Genomic DNA, 20,103 nt, shown 5'->3' on the forward strand with positions numbered 1-20,103 from the left:
CTCTGAGGGATCGAAGAAGGTCCGGGAAAGCATGAGATGAAGTACATGTTTCATATAGCGATTAATTGTTATTACATACGGGTAATCAGAGTATACACGATGACAACATGTCGAACTCGCTGCCACAAGGAGCCCGCCTTATTCATCCCATTAACCTAAAGGGTATATCCAGCACTTGCATCTTCGGCCCACAGAATGAAGATGTGTATGGCCTATTTCTTCTGCGCCCAGCCAACCTGTTTCTTCCCACTATCAAAGACAACATACGCAGCCTTGAGAGCAATGTCACCAAAGATGGCAAAAGGAAGACCCCCAGAGGGCTGAATGCCGCCAAAACACTGACCGTTGCCAGCCTCGGAATAGTTGATCAAGGTGCCAGGGATCGTAATGTTGCCCTCGCCCACAGTAAAGGTATAGTCCGGCAGATGGGCGGTGCAGTTGAAGACGTAGCCGCCCAGAAACGGGTTCACGCGGGCGCCCGGGACCTGCTTGTAGTAGGCCTGGACGAGCTCGTCGCTGGCCAGGAGCAGCGTGGTGCCAGTATCTGCCACAGCGTTGAATTGGCCGCCAATGGCACTGCTGGTGCTGAATTGCCAGAAGCCTTTGCTGTTGTCGATGGGGGCGTAGAAGGCTTTGCTGGCTTCGGAGGGGATGGAGCCGAAGTGGTAGCTGCCGGGCGCATCGTGGCGGAGATCGGCAACAAAGACGGGAGAGTCGAGGCTGCCGACGAGGTTGTCGTACCACGTCTTTTGCGGAGTGGGTTTGACAGTGTTGATGGAGCTAAAGGCCAAGCCCACGAGGCCGTCGTTGTTGCCTTGGGTGAACTGCGCAGAGACATTGCGAGCGGCCTCGACGGCTTGGGACTTTACTGTGAGGCTTCCGACGGAGACGACGTCGCGGTAGACATCGCCGGATGATGATGAGTGGTCTCCGTATGTGATGTTCCATGATGCTCCCTCCAACTTCTTGGAAGATGTGCTCTTGGACGGCGTGTAGACATCATGGCCCTGGGATGAGCTCGGATCAACATCTGACGAGAAGACCCAGAGATCGGAGCTGCCGGTGTCAAAGTCCAGGTTGAGTGTCTGAGGAGGAGTTCCGATCTTGACGGGGACGAGATACTCGATGTCGTTGTCGTCAGGTGTAGCGGTGACGGTGCCGGTGCCGCGCTTGGTGAGCTGGATGGACTTTACCAACTCAATGGCATCGGTCAGAGTTTTGGGGACTTCGACGCCGTACTTGGCGTAGGTGCGGGCTAAGGCGAGAGGGCCATTGCGGCCTGTGAAGGCTTTGTTGGCAGATCTCTTGATCTCAAAGGAGCCGGGGTTGGTGTTTGTGGTGGGAATGACACTGCCTGCTGCCATGGAGGCAGACAGGACGGTGACGAGGAAGCTGCCAAATGAGGGCTGCATTGTTCTGAAGCGTTTGAGGGAGTCGATACAAAGACGAATCAAAGAAGAAGAACCCTTTTTCAAAGGTCAAGATATAGTAAAATGGTATTCGATATTAGGAGTAACAGGAATGGTCTCCTGATGCTGCGGTAGGCCAGGTGTATTTGCCCCCTTCTTAGGCGAAATTGTCAGACGTTTATTTTTCGTATGTCTCGAGGAGGAAGCAACTTTCGAAAGGTAAGAATATATCCACAAGAAAACGGAGGCGAGATATTATAGGAGGCTTATCGACAGTGCAAACATCAGGAGGCCAACAAAAAGGGAGAAGTCACAATACTGAGTGTTTTGAAGGAGGCTCACCAGCACCTGGAGATGCTCGCAGCTCTTATTTAAGAAAGCCATATTGGGTAGTAAGCTGTTGCACAGCTCTTCGGAACTTTGCGAGTCAGTCTCGGTTTCGGAGGTTTTGCTGCAACATGCTAAGCAGCAAGCGCGTGGCCACGACGTGGAGGCCGTGGAGACTGTGGAGGCAAGCCATGATGGCCGATGCTGCCTCCGAAGAGACTCAAGTGTATTCTTGGCACTCTACTGGAAAGGCTGTTATAGTGATAAGCTAGATCTTCGGGCCAATGTCAGCCTGAGATCCGGCTTTGCAAGGTTCAACACGGGTTGGACCTGCTACAAGGCGTGCGAGAGGAGGTCCGTTCGTGTTGCCTCACTCGTGCAATCCTGGAAATGACGACGGCCAATGATCCGGATGCTCGGTGGACTCGGCCGACTCGGCCATCGAATCATAACGCGCAACTACATGAGACGTCACCACACTGATGGAGCTTCCCATCAGATTGTCAGGGCACATTACCGAATCGACTTGCTGGCTGAGGCCTTTTGACGATCTATAGTGAAACGAGTCCGTGAAAGATGGCGATCAGCCCGGCCGATCGGCCCTGGAAACCCTGTCTGCCATTGACTTTGTTTTAGCGGAGGCGCTGAAACAAAACTAGGTGCTGGTTTCCCCGTAGTATAATGGAGTTTTGATGGAGATGCCTTGCAGATGCTTACTGCCGCTGATGAGGTGGCGTGTGGGAGGTCGCTATAGTTTCCAAGGTTCACTGCGATGCTGCGACTGAAGGACTCTCTGAAAGGCACAGGGGTTTCACATAATGCCCCTGGCTAATGCAAAAGATGACTTGGAAACCGTTGTGTCGGCCAGGGAATCACATGCGAAAGTGAAAAGGGTCAGGGATATGGAGGGCGGCAGGAAAACTCGGAAACCCCACGCGAATGTTGCCACACGGCCAGGCATGTTATATTAGTGTATGGTAGTATAAAAGTCAATTATGTTCCTCAACTGCAGAAGCTAGACAATAAACGCGCTGAATAACTGGATCAGGTTCGCGCGCCATTTTGCGCCTCGTACCACGATGGCGGACTGTGATGCCCGAGCCAATGGGGTGAGTGAGGAGAGCAAGCCTCGGAGGGCGGTTAGTTGGAAGCCATAAGACGAACTGCTTGGTGTGGCGTTGATTTGTGCATTGTCTTTAGCAGCTCGCTTCCCCGCGAAATGGTGCCTAGAGGGCGTTGAGACTTGGCCGTTTGGATACAAGCTTGAAGGATCTGGGGGATGTTGAGTTTGTTGCCAAGTCGGAGAATTACAGTCCAGGTTGCAGCGGGCGAAGCAAGTTGTACGAAGGCACATTGAGCGGCATTCGGGATATCCGGTTATTGTGTTGCTAAAGTTTGACAAAAGAGGTAGCCGATCGTAAGAGAGATTCGTTGTGGTCCATTGCGAGGAGCTGCCAGTATGTGGGCTTCTTCCCTCTCGAATGCTTTAACCCTTACCTTGTTTATAAGGGTCATGCTCCTTTTTCCACAAAATGAAACGATGTCCGCTCGTTCCATCCTTGATGATTCATGATAGATGAGCAATATTGGACCAAGCTCAGATGAACAATGCGTTCCGACAAGGAAAGGGAGGGAAAAATGGGAAAAGGGGAAAATGTGTCTGCGCTCCCGGGTAATAGGATGATTACATACGAGGAGAGCTTTCCACCAAGCTCTGGTATCTATAAGCCGCTCAAACATCACTTATGATCTTGAGAATTTCGCTAAATCCTACTTCTTCAATGCTCACCTCTCTGTATCACTCGGATCCCACTCTAGTGCACTGAGTTGTAGGACAGGAACTCGGCGATTCCTTCGGGGTCTAATCGGGAAGCTGACACAAAGCATGAGAACCACTTCGGACAGGGATTCGTGATCTGGCAAGTAATCATTATTCGTTATAAACCCGTTACAGTCCTGCTTTCTGCATCTTCAACATATTTCAGCTGATGGCATCTTCTCCTGGTCCATCAATTTCAGCTGTTGGCTCCTTCTCCTTGTCCATCGATTTCGTCTGGCTGGGCGCATTCCGCCAACCACTCTCTTTTGGCTGGAAATCGTGACACCAGAGGAAGATGGTGAGGTGGACAGTCCAAAGTCTTGTCATAATATCGTGGTATATTCTACTCGGCAAAGTGCAGCCTGACCTTGACTCCCTCGCCCGGGCAGTTGGTAAGTGTCAGACCATGCCTGACAGGACCAACCTGCGACCCGTCGATGCTGTCGATTCGCTGCATCAGCCGAATCACGACGTATCCGACCTCTGTTAGTGCAAATTGCTGGCCGATGCAGATTCTGGGTCCGCCGTTAAAGGGAAGATAGTCCCAGCCGGGCCTCCGCGTCAGCCATCGCTCCGGCTTGAAGATTTCGGCATCGGGGCCCCAAATGTCCTTGCGGCGATGCATCAGGTGAACCTTGATAGGAGTCAGTTGGGCGTACGTGAGATGGAGAGCAATGATATCTTACCGAATAGCCCACGTCTTGGCCTTTGGGTACAAAGATCGGAGACTGTCCGTCGAGGCCACCGCCCGTGGGCAGCGTCGTGTCGACCTGCGCTGTGCGGACATTCATGGGGACTGCAGGATACAGACGAAGAATCTCATTCAAGCACCATTGGAGATACTGGCAACCCTTCATGTTCTCGAATGTGATCTCCTTCGGGTTCGAGTACGTTCCGAATTCGTCCAGGATTACAGCCCGCAGCTTGCGAAAGACGGACGCATATCGAGGATCGGCCATGGTGAAAAAGAACCAGCCCAAAGTCGATGCCGTGGTGTCTCGGCCCGCAAGCAGGATGTTGAGGAGCTGGGATCGAAGTTCCACGGGATCTTGGGTTTCCTTGGCCAAGGCGTTGAGGAAGACGTACTTGTCTTCGTTCACGGGCTTTTCACTGGCACCCTGATGAAGAGCCTTTTGAACAAAATAGTCGACAAATTCGTGGACCTGCTTGACCATTCGATGGAATTCGGGGCGATGGACGATCCAGTAGTTTGGCCCCAGACGCGACCCAATCGAGAGAGTGTATTGCGCCCTGTCGAAAGCGTTCGCGAAGCTGCCGTCCTTTTCAGCCCCGGACTCGCCGGTCTCCAATTGGCTGTTGACGCTCTCTCCGAAGAGGAATTCGGTGGCGGAGTCGAGTGTGAGTCGGAAGAAGAGAGGCTGAAGATCGACCAAGTCTGTCCAGCCATTGGGTCCGACGTGGCGATTGAGCACTGTCATGAGAGCTTTGACATGCTTTTCTTCGAGATCGAGGTCGCTGACTTGGCCGCGAATGAACTGCGGACGCAGTAATGCTCGCGAGTACTCCCATTGCTTGCCATTGGTAGCGAACTTGCAAGCCGAAATAGTCAGATGATGTCCTTCATTACGGATAGGATCAGCTGCAGTCTTAGTTGGTGTGTTTACTTACGATGCCGTGTCCAAGAAGCGGTTCGAAGTTATCAGTTCGGTTCACTCCCAGCCCAAAGTCCTTGAACTTCAGCGCCAGCATGGTCTGAATGTTCTGCGGATCCGTCGTCACCAGAGTATCTCGAAAGAACGGTGCCCTCACCCGCAGCGTGCCGACAGGGCGGCCATATTTCTTCGCTACGCGCTCAAAGTTGGCCTGGGCATAGATGGGGAAGATCTTCTTGTGGCTTGCATCCACGCCGTAGACGACGTCCGCAATGCCTGTTGGGTCATATCCTGACATCCATACTGGGGGTTTGCATCCTAATTCTCTAGCCTTGGCTCTATATCGGAGGTTGTCGCGGATCAGGGAGAAGATGTAGGCGAAAGCTATCACTGCGGCCGCGAGGCCTGCTGCAAGGGCCAACTGCATACTGAACGACGAAGGTCAAGTGAAGGACATATGGGATAGTGAAAAGAGAAAGATGTGAAGGGACTCAGAGGTGGGCCACGCGGCAAAGTAATAAAGAAGATAGAAAGACCATTCAATCTTCTTTCCTTGAACAAGAAAATGTGGACATGGGAGCGACTACTATATATATGTGCGGATCCCAGGTTTCACACAAGACGAGTGCATGACTTTCTCGCACAAGCAGAGTACCGGCAACAGGAGAGACGGGCCAACTCAGCCGCTCGAAACGGACCGCGATCCTCGTCCGGTCCCGTTTGTTGGTGATCAAGGTGATGCAAGCGAGCTTTCGACATCCGTCTCCGCACACACTAGCCAAGGGTTGAAGTGCTTAGTATTGCCCCAGACTCCAATGGTTCTCCCGTGATGCAGTTACATGGCGTCAGTGAACCCCAGTCTGCGTGCGTGTTCATCACGAACTAGCGGAGAACGTTTTGCGGCCGACGACGGGATACGAGAGGTCTAGATTGATGGCTGTGCGATTCACTGTAACGCGTTACATTTGTCAAAGGGTGCAAATATTGAAAAAGAGCAGTCACAAAGGTAGCCAGTATTCGTCTCGTGCCCTTGCTGGAGCACCATCGTATGTCTTTTGCTCATCGTCCGTCACTTCCGACATCCGGCTCGGACAGGCGGACGTTCAGAGCCGCCTGTGAGGCTGTTAGTGCCATCTTCACGTGCCGGGGTTAATCTTTAACGAGTTTGTAGATGCGGGGGACGGGACGAACCCGATGAAGTCCTCTAAACCTGTATTATTGTTGGTTGAATCTGCTGTGCTAGGTAGTACTTGGTCTGGTCTGGCACCCATCATGACATAACAAATGCACATCTTTACAGTTTTGAAAGTGAAAGCCGAGGCTGTGCTGTTGAGGCACGAGCTTGAGAAGTGTTCTTTCGATGGCTTTCCCTTTACCATTTGAGGGCGTTGGTTGAAGAAACGATGTACGGAAGTCAACTCGAAAAGTTGCGAACTACCAAAATCCCGTAATGTTCATGATTTGCGAGACGTCTTGAAATGCTCGGAAACAAGCTGCTGAGTGGCTTGAGGGTTCGGGTATTTCTCTCCGAGGCCGCTGCGGGATGTGGAGTAGCGCTGAGAGGGGCTTCCTCGTCATCAACTATGTATTTATTCCGATTGTGATGATTGGTGAAAGAAATACCTGGTAATCATGAAATGGCTCTGAATAACAGAGTAATAGATGGCGTGTCGAAACAGCTGCAGTCTTGGCTCTCTTATACAATGCCATGATGCTCGACAGGCGCAATCTTCCCGCAGCGTTGGTTATGTAGCGCCTCAGTTCGATCGCTTACTTCTTCCGAGTATTTCGCCAATAATTATCCCGGATGAGAGTTACATATTCAGCTCGTTCAGACGTTGTATGACCTGGCACCATGACCTCTAAAAACTCGACTACTGCTTCATGATACCCTCTCGACTGTAATATTAGGTACTCATTACCAAGTCAAACGACAAGCAGGGAAATGGCCGTCGACGAAACTACTGCACCATCAGCGCTCGCTATCCGCAGAGTCACGTACGACAAGATCCTCCTTTTTGGCGACTCTCTTACGGAACTCAGCAGCGACATCCATACGCTTTCTTTTGCCCTCACACCTGCTCTGCAGCATTATTACTTCCGAAAGCTCGCTGTCGTCGCCCGAGGATATGGAGGCTACAGTTCAATCCATCTAAAGCATGTGCTGTTACCCACGTTACGTGCGGAAACGGCTGCTGGAGAAAAGATCAAGCTTCTGGTGATCGAAGTCGGCACGAATGATGCGGCTGACAGAGACATACAAACCGTGCCGGTGGAAACGTACCGCGAAAACCTCGAGTGGATAATGCAACAGGCCGACAAATTTGGCGTCGAGAGAGTCATTGTGGTGGGACCCGGGCCTGTGGACGAAGACATGCTGGAGCCTCCCGTGTACAACAGAGTGATGAAGAACCTGGAGTATTCGGAGGCGGCGAAACATGCCGCAGCACGTTATGGTGTTCCGTTTATTGATATGTGGCACACGATGATGGCGCACGTCGGGTGGAAGAAGGGAGAGCCGGTGCCGGGCGTGTCGGGACATGGTGGAACTGCCTTTAGGGAATTGCTGACGGACGGTATTCACCTGACGGGAAAGGGATACAAGATTTGGTACGACCAACTGCTGGCGGTGATTCAAATGGATTTCCCGGAGCTGAGGACAGAGGCGTTACCGACGGTGTTGCCGCACATATTTGATGTTGACAGGGAGAATTTGCCAGACACTCTATGGCAGGAAGTTGCAGTCAAGGAACAGACAGACGATGGATTATGTATATAAAAAGACAGAAAAAGAGATTTATAGAAATGCCTGAAGAATGCATATGTTAAAGATGGTGGCTGTTTTCCTCTCCACCACGAGCATTGATCTCACGCTCTCGCAGTATGCAAGAACGGACGATGTTCTCTGACTTGAGACCCAACTGCTTCTGCAGGAAAGCAGCTTCGTTATCAGCCTTGGCCACAGGCTAGACCGTGACGCTCTCGGATTGAGCGACCTTGACGGTAGCCACACCGGCGAGGCCAGAGTCAACCAGAACAAGGATGCGAGTTTCGCAGACCATGGAGAGTAGCTCGCTCCAGCCTTGAAAGAGCAGCCAGGGAGATGCCGAAAGGTCGGCCAACGAGGATATTGGAAGGTCTTTCTTTGAATCCTCGAGATTTGAGCCCCGCTTTGGATCAACATCGAAAACTTTGGCCTTGTGATAAGCAGCATCAGAAGCCTTAGAAGCTTCGGCCTCCTCCTGAGAGGTTGGGCATGGTGAAGGGAGCTTGATAGGTCTTTCTGAGGATGGTAGCGAGGTTATTTGTACCCAACTCAACGGCGTTGAAGCTGGCGTACCTGAACAGAGCAATGTTCACCAGCTCAGGAGCGCTCAAGCCCTCCCTGCTCTCCGTAAAATCGTGGCCAAGTCCTCAAGCCAGATTCCTCAACGACATCCACCGCTGCTGAGAAACAGCTGCCTCATGAGCAGTAGGCCGCATGTCAACCGTCTTCATAAGAAGCTTCCCGTTATCCAGAGCGACCATTGGCTGTTGCTTTCCGAGGTACAATTACTGCGACAGTGAATGGTAGCGTAATCCTCTGCATTTGTATACCTTGAGCTGCTTCTCTGTGGAAGGCCCGATGGCGACCTCATCGACCTGAACAGGCGCAGCACCACAGCCCACGGGGCTGATCACAGCTAGAGAATAAATTCGTTTCAAGTAGGATATAGCAGGAACCGCCGATGCCTTCGTCGACGATCTGCTTCACGTTGGATGAGCAGACGGCCTGGTAGATTCGGCCGTTGAAGCGAACATCAGTCATACTGTGGCACGGAGGGCCGTAGCCGCATACTACTTCCCGTAGAGCTTGGTTCCCGACTTTGCCGGTTGCTTGCTGAGGTAGCTGTAGAAGTTTACAGTGAGTCTTGTCCTCGGAGACGAGTATTGATGCTGATGCTGCCAGAATATGTAGTCCTTCTCGACTCGCTTGCTGTCGATGGACGAGACATTCCGGTCCCAAGAGCTACTGTCGTGGGCGAATGTACGTATACTGAAGGGTACCTCAATGTTATCGTCGTTGTGTGGGGGTCATGAGAGCTGCCTTGATAAGTATATTGCAGCAGAGATGGCTCTTTTCCTTGACGATGTCCGCCGCCAAATAACCAGGAGCAGGAAAACCAGACTCATCACCCAAGCAGTGGTGCATGAGCCAAGACAAGTCACTAATAAAGAGCATATTGCGCCGGCTCAGCTCAGACAGAGAATTACCAATAACTAATTGACCAAGAACATCATGGCGAGGATACATACTTGGGCTGACGCAGCTCCTGACCGCTACGGCTCGGCCCTTCTTGGCTAAGTAATGTCCAGTCGCTGAAACGCCACGGCTTACACATATTCACCATGCTTTGCGTCGATTCTGTTCCAAATGTCGTTTAGATCGAATCGAATGTTGCCAATCGAGCAGCCTTGTCTGTTCGACAACTCACATTATGATCACAGTATACCTTGGCCGCCATAGGAAGGCGACTCGGCCGAACCGTTACTCACCTCCGCTTCTCGCTTTCCCAGTTTACAGGAACGAGCGTCATGATGTTTCCGTTTATGCAGAGTAGATCGCATTCTTTCGCTTTCACAGCGGAAAAATGGTTCACTGTAACCCTCATTGCATGATCACGTCACAGGCAACATGGGAGCTTTGATGACTATTGCTGAGTCAATTTTATCAGATGCCAGGGACCGGGTTTATAAGGACCCAGGCATCAAGTCCGGGCAGTAAAGAGACGATTCGGTGATATCTCCGAACGTGGAAAGCTGCTACTAGTAATCTGAAAATATGTTAGCTAGCCAAATTTTCGTTTAGTACCTTATATGGAGCATACGGCTTATCAGATCATGGACGGTGTAGTGATGTCTAATTATGGCAATGGCGTTAACCATAATGGAATACCATCCGAATTGATGCTACCATGATATCGTCGAGATCGTCACTGAATGGTGCGCATCGACGTATTTACAGGCAATATGCATTGTTCCTCTAGCTCAATATGGAAGCTGCCCAATGACTTCATAAGCGAGCCTCAAACTCAACAAAAAGTGTTGTACAACGGAGTTTTGGTTGTGATGAATAGAGCTCTAGTAAGCGAGTTCAACATGCTACCTCATGCTGTCTTGACTTCACTCCCTCATTTACCAGGGAGCTACTATAGCATCAATGGAATTGCCTCTCAGTATCCCAGTACCATCTCAAACTCAAAGGTGTATACGAGTAAAATGCTGTATTAATATGTCCTTGTTTGCCGTTACATCGGTGATTCCAAGGTTGAAGATGTTCCCATTAGGAATCACCGCATTATTCTCCGTATGCATACGACCTTGGCTCGCGGGAATATGCCGATAAAGTTATAGCTTGCCAATCGCATTCAACTCAACAGGCAACTGTAACCGAGATGATTGGTGTAAATTGAAGCTCAACTTTCTTCCGCCTTTCCCAGTCGTTCGGCTCAACTCAAGACGCCGAGTTGAAGCATATAAACTCAAGACATCAGCTTCAAAGAAGCAATTGCATCTCTCAGTGAAACTCAGTAAGAGATTGGCTTCCACTCCGCACCTAAATCTTTTGATCAAGTCCATCATGTCTTACAAGTCGATCACGGCTATGCTGGCCTTGGCCACTGGCATAACTCAAGTCGCCAGCCAGATCTGTGCCGAGAACATCGTGACCACTCACGCTGGCCTCGAGTTCTATCTCTACGACGACTCAATCCCTGAGAACAACTACAGACCTCTTCAACTCAGACCCAGCAAGGAAGGTCCATTCAGCTATCTCGCCATAGACAACAGCTCCCCCACGCTCCTCGCCAACCTGGACAACGGCGTTCTCGTCGCCGAAGGCCTGGACTCTGATGGTACCATCTTCGACCTTGGCCCCGTAGGCTTCCTGCAGAACTACACCACGGTTCCTCTTTCGAAGCCTACTACTTTTGGCCAGCTTGCTTTTGCCAACACTTCATCGTTTCCGAATGCCTCAGACTCGCAATGGTTCCTGTCGGGGGCCAGCGGTACCAACACTTATAACTTGTGGCACAACGAGCCTGTGAATACGCTCAATGGCGTGCAGATTTGTGAGGCGGACTTTGACCTGAATGAGGATGGGACTCCGTGGTACTACTTCCAATATGTGGATTGGGTCTCGTACTACCCGCCCGAATGCGAGTTTGTTGCGGTCTTGACGAACGTTAGTTCGTCGGACCAGCCAACCTGTTAAGGACGCGTGTGCGTTCAAATTGACAAAAGGGTCATTTGATAACAGAAGCTGAGATGCGGCGGAGGAGGGAAGACATGGGATGACGAAAGCGGGTGCTTGTCTGTATGGTTGAAGGCTCGCAGCTCATTGTGAGTTGAGCTCATATAGACAGAATGAAGTTCCATAGCCCAGCGCCAAGACTAGTATCATCGTAATTCCATGTGACTAGCTCGAGTCTTTGTTTCCCTTGTGACACTGCATCAGGTAGGGCTAATCGGTCCTCCGCCATACTCAAAAGGACTCTCAGGCTGTGCCTCATACACATAGAATGTGCTGTTTCTCTGATCCGGAAGCCAGTAGACTCGTAGTTTCCCATCTTCCACACTCGAATCGACCGGGTTCTGCGTCATTCGGACTCCACGAAGACTCTTGAGCATAATCGGCACTTCAGCCAAAGGCTGCATCGACTCGGCATCGACCAAAGCGAGCCCGCCCAGGCTGTATCCGTCGTCAAGAGAAGCCACTCCGGAGCAAAGCATTACGCTTGCGCCGTGGTAGAGATCGCTTCGGCCGAGCCATTTGCAGTCCTGGTAGTCGACAAAGTAGCTCGGGTTGCGGACCGTAGTCACGGGCTGTCGCGGAGAGCAATCGGCTGCCGCTCCATCCCCGAGAGCCCAAGTAGATGCGTTTCGGCTTCCCCAGTTGAGCGTAGTGATGCTGTTCTCGGTGGTATCGTGTACAATCGCGCCCAGATGGTCGTTGTATCGCAAAAGCGTTTGAGGCTTCAAGGTGTACGGGTCTGCTTTGTAGACATTGGCGGTGCTGTTTGGGCGGTACTGAGCAAGGGTGCCCCAGATCCAGCGTCCGTCGTAGTCAATCCCGCCATTATGATACTCTGCGTCTCCTTCCTTTGTGATTGTCGCATCGGCGATCCTCTCTCCTTTTCCATTGTACACCATGAGATGGGCGAATCCTCTACCCGGTGTCCGATCTGTGCCATTGATGGGATGGGGATACTTTTGTGTGTGCTCAGTATACTCTCCACAGCTGATCACGTAGCGATCTGGACCCAAGCGGACGAGGCCTTCGGGCTCGAACGTGTCGCCTTGAAAGCTTATGTTTGCGATGCTCTTCCATACTGTTGTCCTGCCGAGTGTCTGGAATAATCTGATGATGGTCTCGCCGTCGGATGCTGCGTGTGAGGGAGGGAGTGGAGAGGGCGCAAAGGGCGTGTCTTTTTGGTAGGTGGTGATGTTCAGAGGGTCATTTGCGGTAGGCAGGCATGATGTGGTTCCCTGGTGGATTTTTATGCCGAGAGCATGTGCAACGTTCGAGCTGATGCGCGGGAAAGGAAAGATGAGGACGAGGACGAAGATGATGATGGTAGAGATGGTGACGACTGAAATGTTGACTCTTGACATGGAAGCAAGCGGTCGCTTCGGACCAGCGCTAGTGGTGCGATGCAGGGAATATGATTCGGGCATGAATATGAGGCACAAGCGAGGATCAACGGGGATCACCGCATGTGAAGTTTCAGTGTTGGTGCCGTATGTACGAGGTCTGTACTTGTTGTAACCGCAGTGGCAGAAATGGAGGCTGAATGAAGGGATTGATGGCGTAAGAAGGCATTTGCAGGACCGTCATCACGTGGCGTCATCACAGATGATTAAATCTTCCGGCTCTATTGTTAGCATCATGTTCTTGCTTTCCTAGATCTCTGATTTCACAGAATGTGACTTCCTCATCTCATGCATCCTGAGCCTCCAGAATAAACCCACAGTATGGCGACGTTGAGTGATAAGCGATGATAGTATGCAAGGACATGAATCGGACGAAGAAAGACACCAACCAGATCACTATGCTGAATCTCAGCCGAATTAGGCAATCCTTGAATAATCCCTCCTCCAGGGCCCGATACCCGATATACAGGCTGTTGATCAGGGTTACACTGCGAGGTCCGTGTTATACTCGCATTCGGCTCATTCCCATGTCAGTTCGGGCCACGATCTTGGATCTTGCACAGCAGCACTGCCACTCACTCATCTTCTCCATGTCAAGAGCGCCTTTTTTATCTCTGCTGCCTTACGTAAAGTCGTCACCTCTTTCATCACAGCCGCCGCCATAATCCAACCAGGCAGCTCTATTTCAGCTCTGTTACTATATCGGAATTCGGCTGCCTGGCTGTGGAAAGCCGGCGGCTTATTCGCCTTGTGAAGAAGTGCGCTACATAAAGGCTACAGTTCTCTTCCAAAGAGAGAGGGGTTCACTCAACCAACTTGCTTCATCCCAGCAGAATAGCATAGCCATGTCACAAGAGACATTCAACTTAGCCGGCCTGCCATTCGAGATCCGCAGCCTCATCTGGGAGGCCACTCTGCCTCCTCCTCGGATCTTCCACGTCAAGAGCACAGCAGAATCCAGCCTCCAGAAGATCCTCACCTTCCACCGGAAACACCCGCCGCCCGTTGCGCTCCACATCTGCGCCGAGTCCCGAGCCGCGGCTCTCCGAAACGGAGGCTTCTTCCTCGCTCCTCCGGATGCCGCCACGGGGCCTTGGTTCAATCCCAAGCGGGACATTCTGTATTTCGACCGCAACCAGCGCCACATGCTGCGCTCCAAGTTCGGCAAGACGCAGATCGCCGGCTGGGAGCAGGTCCTACATGTCGGGCTGGAGTGGCGGGCCTGGTTCCGCGATGTGCCGCGGCGGACGGCGCCTGGGGACGAGGAGGTTCGCAAACACTGGCGGAGCGTCGTCAGAGGGCTCTACTTCCACATGCCTGCGCTGGAGGGCATTCACTACGTGCTCCCGCGCGTGCGGCATAAGGGGGGCGTGACGTGGGGCAGAGAGCCTTACAAGGCAGCAGAGTACGAGGCGGATGTGGTGCGTCTGCCAGAGGAGACGGAGATTCCGTGGGCTGGAGCGGGCATGGGCATTCGGAACGCAGTTCACCACGGCGCGGCAGCGGGGAATGCCGCACCGGGCGTCTTGGTTGTGCCTGGAGCGACGGAAGGGAGCAGGACGCTGTTGACCATGACGACGTGGGGGGACATCAAAGCGGATATGGTGGCGGCTTTGGAGGAGGAGCTGAAGGGAAATGGAGAGGAGGAAGTGGTCGAGCTGGACTGGACTTTGGCGAATGGAGATGACGGCGATGAGGGCAGCAATACGTGCGTGTTTCCAGGCAACCGGCTGCCCGAGGTCGCGGGATGGTGGCTGTTGAGGCGAGACGCGCCACGAGAGGATCATCCCAGTATCAGAGAGTTTTTTGATTAATGGCAAGCAGAATCTCTCATATGTGAAACATACCTGATCATGTTTGCTTCGCCCAATGTCTTACGGCCAGGGCAATAACCAATGCCAACAGTGGCTCAATAGTATTCACATAATGTACGATATCCAATAACCATCCATCATCGCAGGAATATGTTGCCCAACACTAGATGCGTCCTTCATTTAGGCGTCAAATCAAGCATCAGCTTATTGTTGTTGTTGACGAAGGCTGTGCTTACACCTGTAATTCTATTCGAACCTCTGCACGACTAGCTTATACAGAGGTGATGCCTAACCTGAACAACGCCAAGTGCACACTCCAACGCGCGCAGTAGACGCAGGATAAGTCTATCCCAAACCATCGGCAAACTCTAAAGAGCATCCAATCGCATCAAGGAGAACTCAAAATACACTCATACCGAGTCTGACTGCCGGAACTGTTGACTGCATGGCTCCTATCTCAGTACAAACAATAGCCAAACTCTCACCACCCACCGAATTAGATGTCACTGCTGCACTTCGCTAGGCTGAAAGCTCAAAGATCTCATCGGCAATTCGACGAATGCAGCTTCTTACGGTATAGGCATCCAGCTGATAGGATTTTCTACTAGAGACTGGCTGCAGAAGCTTTGCTGCGTTGGCGCGCTTATGTTGGTGCCAAGTCCATGTCGACTCTGCGAACGAGACGAGCTGAAAGCGGATCGCGGTCCACCGCAGCGTCCATCATCATCCACCTGCGCTACCAAAGGATCTCCAATCATCCCTTGGGATGGGCATGCATGCCGACTGCAGGATGAGATTTTGCTTCATTGGACCCGGTTCCCAGGGAGATGGGCGTGGCAGGGGTGCGGATGCTGTTGGATGACAGTTGCTGTATGATCGCCTTTCTTCGTACATGGACGTGAAAGGAGCAAGGGGGAGTCGGGATATAGAACTGAGACACGGCAAGGCGTGCAAAAGCTGCGGCTCAATGCAAAATGATTTTGTCAATATAAGTAGAGCCTTCATCCAGTTTGTTCTTGCTGTTAACCTGGTTTGATCTACGAGTCAGCTGAGATCGAATTCACAATGGCGCGGTTATGTGTGCTGCTATTTGTTCTCCTTGCCCAATTCTTGTCGGCATGGGGTCTACCGACATATGTGCCCCCTGTTCGCATACGGGAGTTCAACCTGACGGTGACATGGGAGAAGCATGCACCAGATGGCTTCGAGCGATACATGTTCTTGATCAATGGCCAGTCTCCGGGTCCTACGCTCGAGGTTGATCAGGATGACTGGGTCGTTGTCCGTGTGCAAAATGACTCTCCTCAAAACACTACGGTTCACTTTCATGGTAAGGCCACGATAGTGTTATCTTGCAAGTCTCCGTACATATATGCCCCCAGCTAACACTCGTCCAAGGCATTGAGATGTTAAACACCCCATGGTCCGACGGCGTCCCAGGACTCTCCCAACGTGCCATCGCCCCCGGATGCAGCTTTATCCACGAATTTGCAGCTACTCAATACGGCAGCTTCTGGTACCACTCTCACTTCCACGGCCAGATTGAGGACGGACTGTACGGCCCCATTATAATCCACCCTCGTCCGCAAGACCCGAAGCCTTTCCATCTGATATCTGCCGACCCTCTGGCTATTGCTGCCATGACTGAGGCCGAACGCACCGTCAAGCCCCTTGCCATCGCCGATTTCAACCACTTCACGTCCGAAGAGAAATGGAACATCGCATTGGCCAGTGGCGTCGAGGATTCGTGCTATGATTCCATCCTCTTCAATGGAAAAGGACGAGTCCAATGTCTTCCAAGTGCTGAGGTGGCTGCCAATCTCAACGATGATCAAAAGGCTTTTTTGGCTCTTGGCAATGCAACTTCGATGACAGACAAATCGTATGTTCATCTGACATGCCCACGTCCGTATCGCGCTGCTCTTACTGACATCGAAGCTGAACAGTTGTCTCCCGCCCTCATCTCTGGCTGCAGTGGGCGGCGACCCCTCCGCCGCCAATCTTTCTGCCATCCCAGCAGGAGCATTTTCCGGCTGCAAAGAGACTAAAGGCTCGATCGAGATCATACAAGCCGAGCTCTCGTCTATTTCCACCCACCAATGGATCGCAATCGACATCATCGGCTCCATCAACTTCATGACGGCCATGGTGTCCATAGACGAGCACGACATGTGGGTATATGCCATGGACGGGTCGTACATTCATCCGCAAAAGGTGCAAGCCTTGGTTCTCACCAACGGTGACCGATACAGCGTCATGTTGAAGATTAGCAAAGCCGGACGATTCAACATTCGATGCAATTCCATCAGCGACCCGCAGATCCTTGTCGGACATGCTGTTTTGGATATTCACAGCAGCTGCGGAAATACCAACACCGGAGAGTCGAAGCCATACATCAGCATCGCTGGAGTGCCTGTATCAAAGAACGTGGTAGTCTTTAACCAATCTACCGCAGCGCCATTCCCACCGGAGCCAATTGCCCAAAAGGCAGATGTCACGTACAAGCTCAACATGAAGATCGACGGCGCATCGTATCTATGGGCACTCAACTCCAGTCGTCTTATGCCCGCCGATCTGGACAACTCTAATGAACCTCCTGTCTTGTTCCGACACCCTGAGCCCATACAGAACAACGTCACCATCTCGACTTATAACGGCACCTGGGTCGACCTGGTACTTTTCGCAAGCACATTTCCCATGCCTCCCCACCCAATCCACAAGCACAGCAACAAAATGTTCCAGATTGGCGCAGGCAACGGTGACTTTACCTGGGACTCAGTTGAAGAAGCAATCAAGGAGAAACCTGAGCTGTTCAATATCGCCAACCCGCCTCGCAGAGATAGTATCGCGTCATTGCCAGCCATCACTGGAACATCGTGGGTTGTGGTTCGATATCAGGTCGTGAATCCGGGTGCTTGGTTGCTGCATTGTCATATTAGCAACCATCTGTTGGGAGGCATGTCTATCATTATTCGGGATGGCGTGGACAAGTGGCCGACGGTTCCTGAAAAGTATTTGGATGGTAAATTTTGAGCGGAGTTGGTCAAGTAAAAGTTTCTTGTTAATGTTGGTATTATTTGTTATTACAATAGCTTTAATTCTCGATCTTATGGCTTGATCGGTCGCGTTAACCACATGCCAGAATCAACACAAAGAGCATTTGGGAGCTTAATTTCATCGATTGAGTGGTAAACCAGTCATGTATGGTAAATGAGGCGCACTTTCATCACGACGAGCGAGCGTGACACTGTCCAGTGTGCTCAGATACAATTCTTCACTGTCGTCTCCGCTTCTCCTCATAGATGCTCTATGATATACTGCATTCTGGTTCTTGTAAACTGCGGGATTCGGATGACGCTAAAGTGCACCAATTGGAGCAGCTCACCTTGATGCTACCGAAGCAAAGTACATGGACTTTCTGCCACGAGACTGAAAGTGAAGAAAACATTTCCAAGAGCAGAGACTGTACTTTGGCAAACCTTTCCCCTAGAAGAAAAGCGCGGTACCAAAGATACGAACCTCGATGACCCACTGGCCCTAGCGCCGTTCGAATTCTGCGATCTTGTTCGAATTTTTGACTCTTCCTCGAGACCCTCATCCTCCTTCTCACCGTCCTCAGTGCTTTGCTTAGCTACGGGCCAGCAGGCAAATGGCCGCACGACAACGGCGCCACAACACCACGGAACGGCATCATGACAGCTCAGGCCGTTTTTTAAATAGTCTCCAATATGCCGTCGTCTCAAGAAACTGTCCCTGATCGGGCTGTCCCTGAATCCATGGACTCTTCACACAACAAAGCAGATACTGCATCCAGTACTGCAGATGCCGCTGCCGATACCGCGAACTCCGGGTCCAGTACTGCTACAGATCCTGTATCCAGTTCAGATGCTTCAGCTGCACTTACGGATCCTACGTCTAGTACTACCAACCCTGCGTCCAATGAGACGAAAGCCGATTCTACGGATTCCGCAGCTACACCAAATTCTACTCATGCTTCATCCAATCCTACAGATTTCGCACCAGCTTCTACGAACTCCGCATCTACTATCAAAGATATTGCACCCAATGCTACAAAACCGGAACACAATACCACAGATCCTGCACTCAACACATACCCTACCCCCCGCTATCCTAGCCCTACCCCAGAAGATGGACTCGGGCTTCAGCATGGGATGCCCAATCCTCAGGGGGCATTTCCTCATCCACAGACCGCTGCTTCAGTGACGGTGGCTTCCAGTTCCCAAGCCCCTGTTCCCCATACTCAAGTCGCGACTGCAGGTCAACAGAGCGCGGCTGCAAATTCGCAGGTCATGGCTTCCAGTCATCATCTAACCGCGAGTACACATCCACCTCCACATCCATACTGGGCATATCCAGCCCCATGGCAATATCCGCCTCGAGGCCAATATCCAGTTCCAGGCCCATATCCTCCTCCCGGCCAGTACCCTCCTCTTGGTCACTATCCTCCTGGTCAGCATCCCCTTCCTGGCCAATATTCAGGTCCGGGTCCATGGCCAGCTCCAGGCCATCATCAAGCTTCAAGTTCATGGCCAGCTTCCATTCCATATCCACCTCCAGGCCACTATCCGGCTCATATGCCTCCATACCCTCATCCACCTCCAAATTACTATATGCCTCCTCACCCTCATCCTCATATGCCTCCACATCCCAATCCTCATATGCCCCCAAGTTCTTATCCTCATATGGGCCCTTATATACCCCCAAACCATCAGATGGGTCCAAATCCTCACCCTCCTATGCCACCATACCCTCATCCTCATACGGCCCCGGGACCCTACCCGGTTCCAGGTCAATACCCAGCTCCTACGGCTCCCGGTCCTCAAGCGCTTCAGACTTCACGGACCGCGGCTCCGAATCCAGGAAGTGCAATTCCCACCCCAGAAACGGCGTCGCAGAGTCCACAAACAGGAACTCCCGGTTCAGGAGCTGCGACTCCAACCCCAGAGATGGAGGCTCCAAATTCAGAAACTGCGGGCTCCAGCGGCTATAAAATCCCAAAACGCGTTCATCGCATCGAACGCACATTCTCTGTAGAGAAGAAACAGAGCGTTCTTACCTTTCTGCAACAGCATCGCATTCCTACGGACAAGCGGCCTTCCAGGATAAAGACGGGTCTGGAGGATGTCGAAGGCAACCAACAGCAGGAGGAAGGGGGCCGCTTCTTTCGGACTCCAACCTTTCGCGAAGCTGCGGCACACTTTCAGATCTCCTCGACGACGATTGCGACATGGTGGAAGCAGCGTGAAAAGATCATGGCCAAAGGGAGGCGGTGACCTGGCACATCATATTAAATACTTGGTAGCGGTTGAGTCGTTTGTTGATATAAATGCATTTTGCTCAGATAATGAAGATAGGCGAACTGAAGAATACAGCAGGCTACATCCAAATACAAAGTCACGGACAGCTAT

General features: G+C 51.8%; 9 protein-coding genes across 9 annotated transcripts; 5 read left to right on the forward strand and 4 right to left on the reverse strand.

Annotated features, from left to right (window-relative positions):
* Nucleotides 1–212: 212 nt before the first annotated feature.
* On the reverse strand, nucleotides 213–1,412 carry BBK36DRAFT_8558 (acid protease; the record flags this gene model as incomplete). The annotated part of the gene is made up of 1 exon (XM_024898573.1): nucleotides 213–1,412. One exon carries the CDS (start codon nucleotides 1,410–1,412, stop codon nucleotides 213–215), a length of 1,200 nt encoding a protein of 399 aa, XP_024745496.1.
* A 2,486-nt stretch (nucleotides 1,413–3,898) lies between these two features.
* BBK36DRAFT_1172736 (cytochrome P450) lies at nucleotides 3,899–5,466 on the reverse strand (the record flags this gene model as incomplete). The annotated part of the gene is made up of 3 exons (XM_024895772.1): nucleotides 3,899–4,189; nucleotides 4,242–5,105; nucleotides 5,185–5,466. The coding sequence occupies 3 exons, from the start codon at nucleotides 5,464–5,466 to the stop codon at nucleotides 3,899–3,901; spliced, it is 1,437 nt and encodes a 478-aa protein (XP_024745497.1).
* A 1,647-nt stretch (nucleotides 5,467–7,113) lies between these two features.
* On the forward strand, nucleotides 7,114–7,947 carry BBK36DRAFT_1185761 (SGNH hydrolase; the record flags this gene model as incomplete). Its single annotated transcript, XM_024896458.1, has 2 exons — nucleotides 7,114–7,845; nucleotides 7,879–7,947. 2 exons carry the CDS (start codon nucleotides 7,114–7,116, stop codon nucleotides 7,945–7,947), a joined length of 801 nt encoding a protein of 266 aa, XP_024745498.1.
* A 635-nt stretch (nucleotides 7,948–8,582) lies between these two features.
* On the reverse strand, nucleotides 8,583–9,745 carry BBK36DRAFT_1144972 (hypothetical protein; the record flags this gene model as incomplete). Its single annotated transcript, XM_024893717.1, has 7 exons — nucleotides 8,583–8,699; nucleotides 8,766–8,851; nucleotides 8,892–8,977; nucleotides 9,007–9,180; nucleotides 9,465–9,509; nucleotides 9,547–9,627; nucleotides 9,705–9,745. The coding sequence occupies 7 exons, from the start codon at nucleotides 9,743–9,745 to the stop codon at nucleotides 8,583–8,585; spliced, it is 630 nt and encodes a 209-aa protein (XP_024745499.1).
* A 1,040-nt stretch (nucleotides 9,746–10,785) lies between these two features.
* BBK36DRAFT_1185766 (hypothetical protein) lies at nucleotides 10,786–11,430 on the forward strand (the record flags this gene model as incomplete). Its single annotated transcript, XM_024896459.1, has 1 exon — nucleotides 10,786–11,430. One exon carries the CDS (start codon nucleotides 10,789–10,791, stop codon nucleotides 11,419–11,421), a length of 633 nt encoding a protein of 210 aa, XP_024745500.1. The 3' UTR covers nucleotides 11,422–11,430.
* A 230-nt stretch (nucleotides 11,431–11,660) lies between these two features.
* BBK36DRAFT_148849 (hypothetical protein) lies at nucleotides 11,661–13,044 on the reverse strand (the record flags this gene model as incomplete). The annotated part of the gene is made up of 2 exons (XM_024897562.1): nucleotides 11,661–12,557; nucleotides 12,967–13,044. The coding sequence occupies 2 exons, from the start codon at nucleotides 13,042–13,044 to the stop codon at nucleotides 11,661–11,663; spliced, it is 975 nt and encodes a 324-aa protein (XP_024745501.1).
* Nucleotides 13,045–13,726: 682 nt separating this feature from the next.
* On the forward strand, nucleotides 13,727–14,314 carry BBK36DRAFT_1099102 (hypothetical protein; the record flags this gene model as incomplete). The annotated part of the gene is made up of 1 exon (XM_024889130.1): nucleotides 13,727–14,314. A coding segment is annotated over one exon (588 nt), but the record flags the coding sequence as incomplete, so codon positions are not given.
* Nucleotides 14,315–15,739: 1,425 nt separating this feature from the next.
* Nucleotides 15,740–17,707, forward strand: BBK36DRAFT_1129883 (multicopper oxidase; the record flags this gene model as incomplete). The annotated part of the gene is made up of 3 exons (XM_024891781.1): nucleotides 15,740–16,004; nucleotides 16,073–16,556; nucleotides 16,621–17,707. The coding sequence occupies 3 exons, from the start codon at nucleotides 15,740–15,742 to the stop codon at nucleotides 17,705–17,707; spliced, it is 1,836 nt and encodes a 611-aa protein (XP_024745503.1).
* A 695-nt stretch (nucleotides 17,708–18,402) lies between these two features.
* Nucleotides 18,403–19,968, forward strand: BBK36DRAFT_23749 (hypothetical protein; the record flags this gene model as incomplete). The annotated part of the gene is made up of 1 exon (XM_024897967.1): nucleotides 18,403–19,968. One exon carries the CDS (start codon nucleotides 18,403–18,405, stop codon nucleotides 19,966–19,968), a length of 1,566 nt encoding a protein of 521 aa, XP_024745504.1.
* Nucleotides 19,969–20,103: the final 135 nt, after the last annotated feature.

This window comes from Trichoderma citrinoviride (genome assembly GCF_003025115.1).
Source record: "Trichoderma citrinoviride strain TUCIM 6016 unplaced genomic scaffold BBK36scaffold_18, whole genome shotgun sequence".
NCBI lineage: Eukaryota > Fungi > Ascomycota > Sordariomycetes > Hypocreales > Hypocreaceae > Trichoderma > Trichoderma citrinoviride.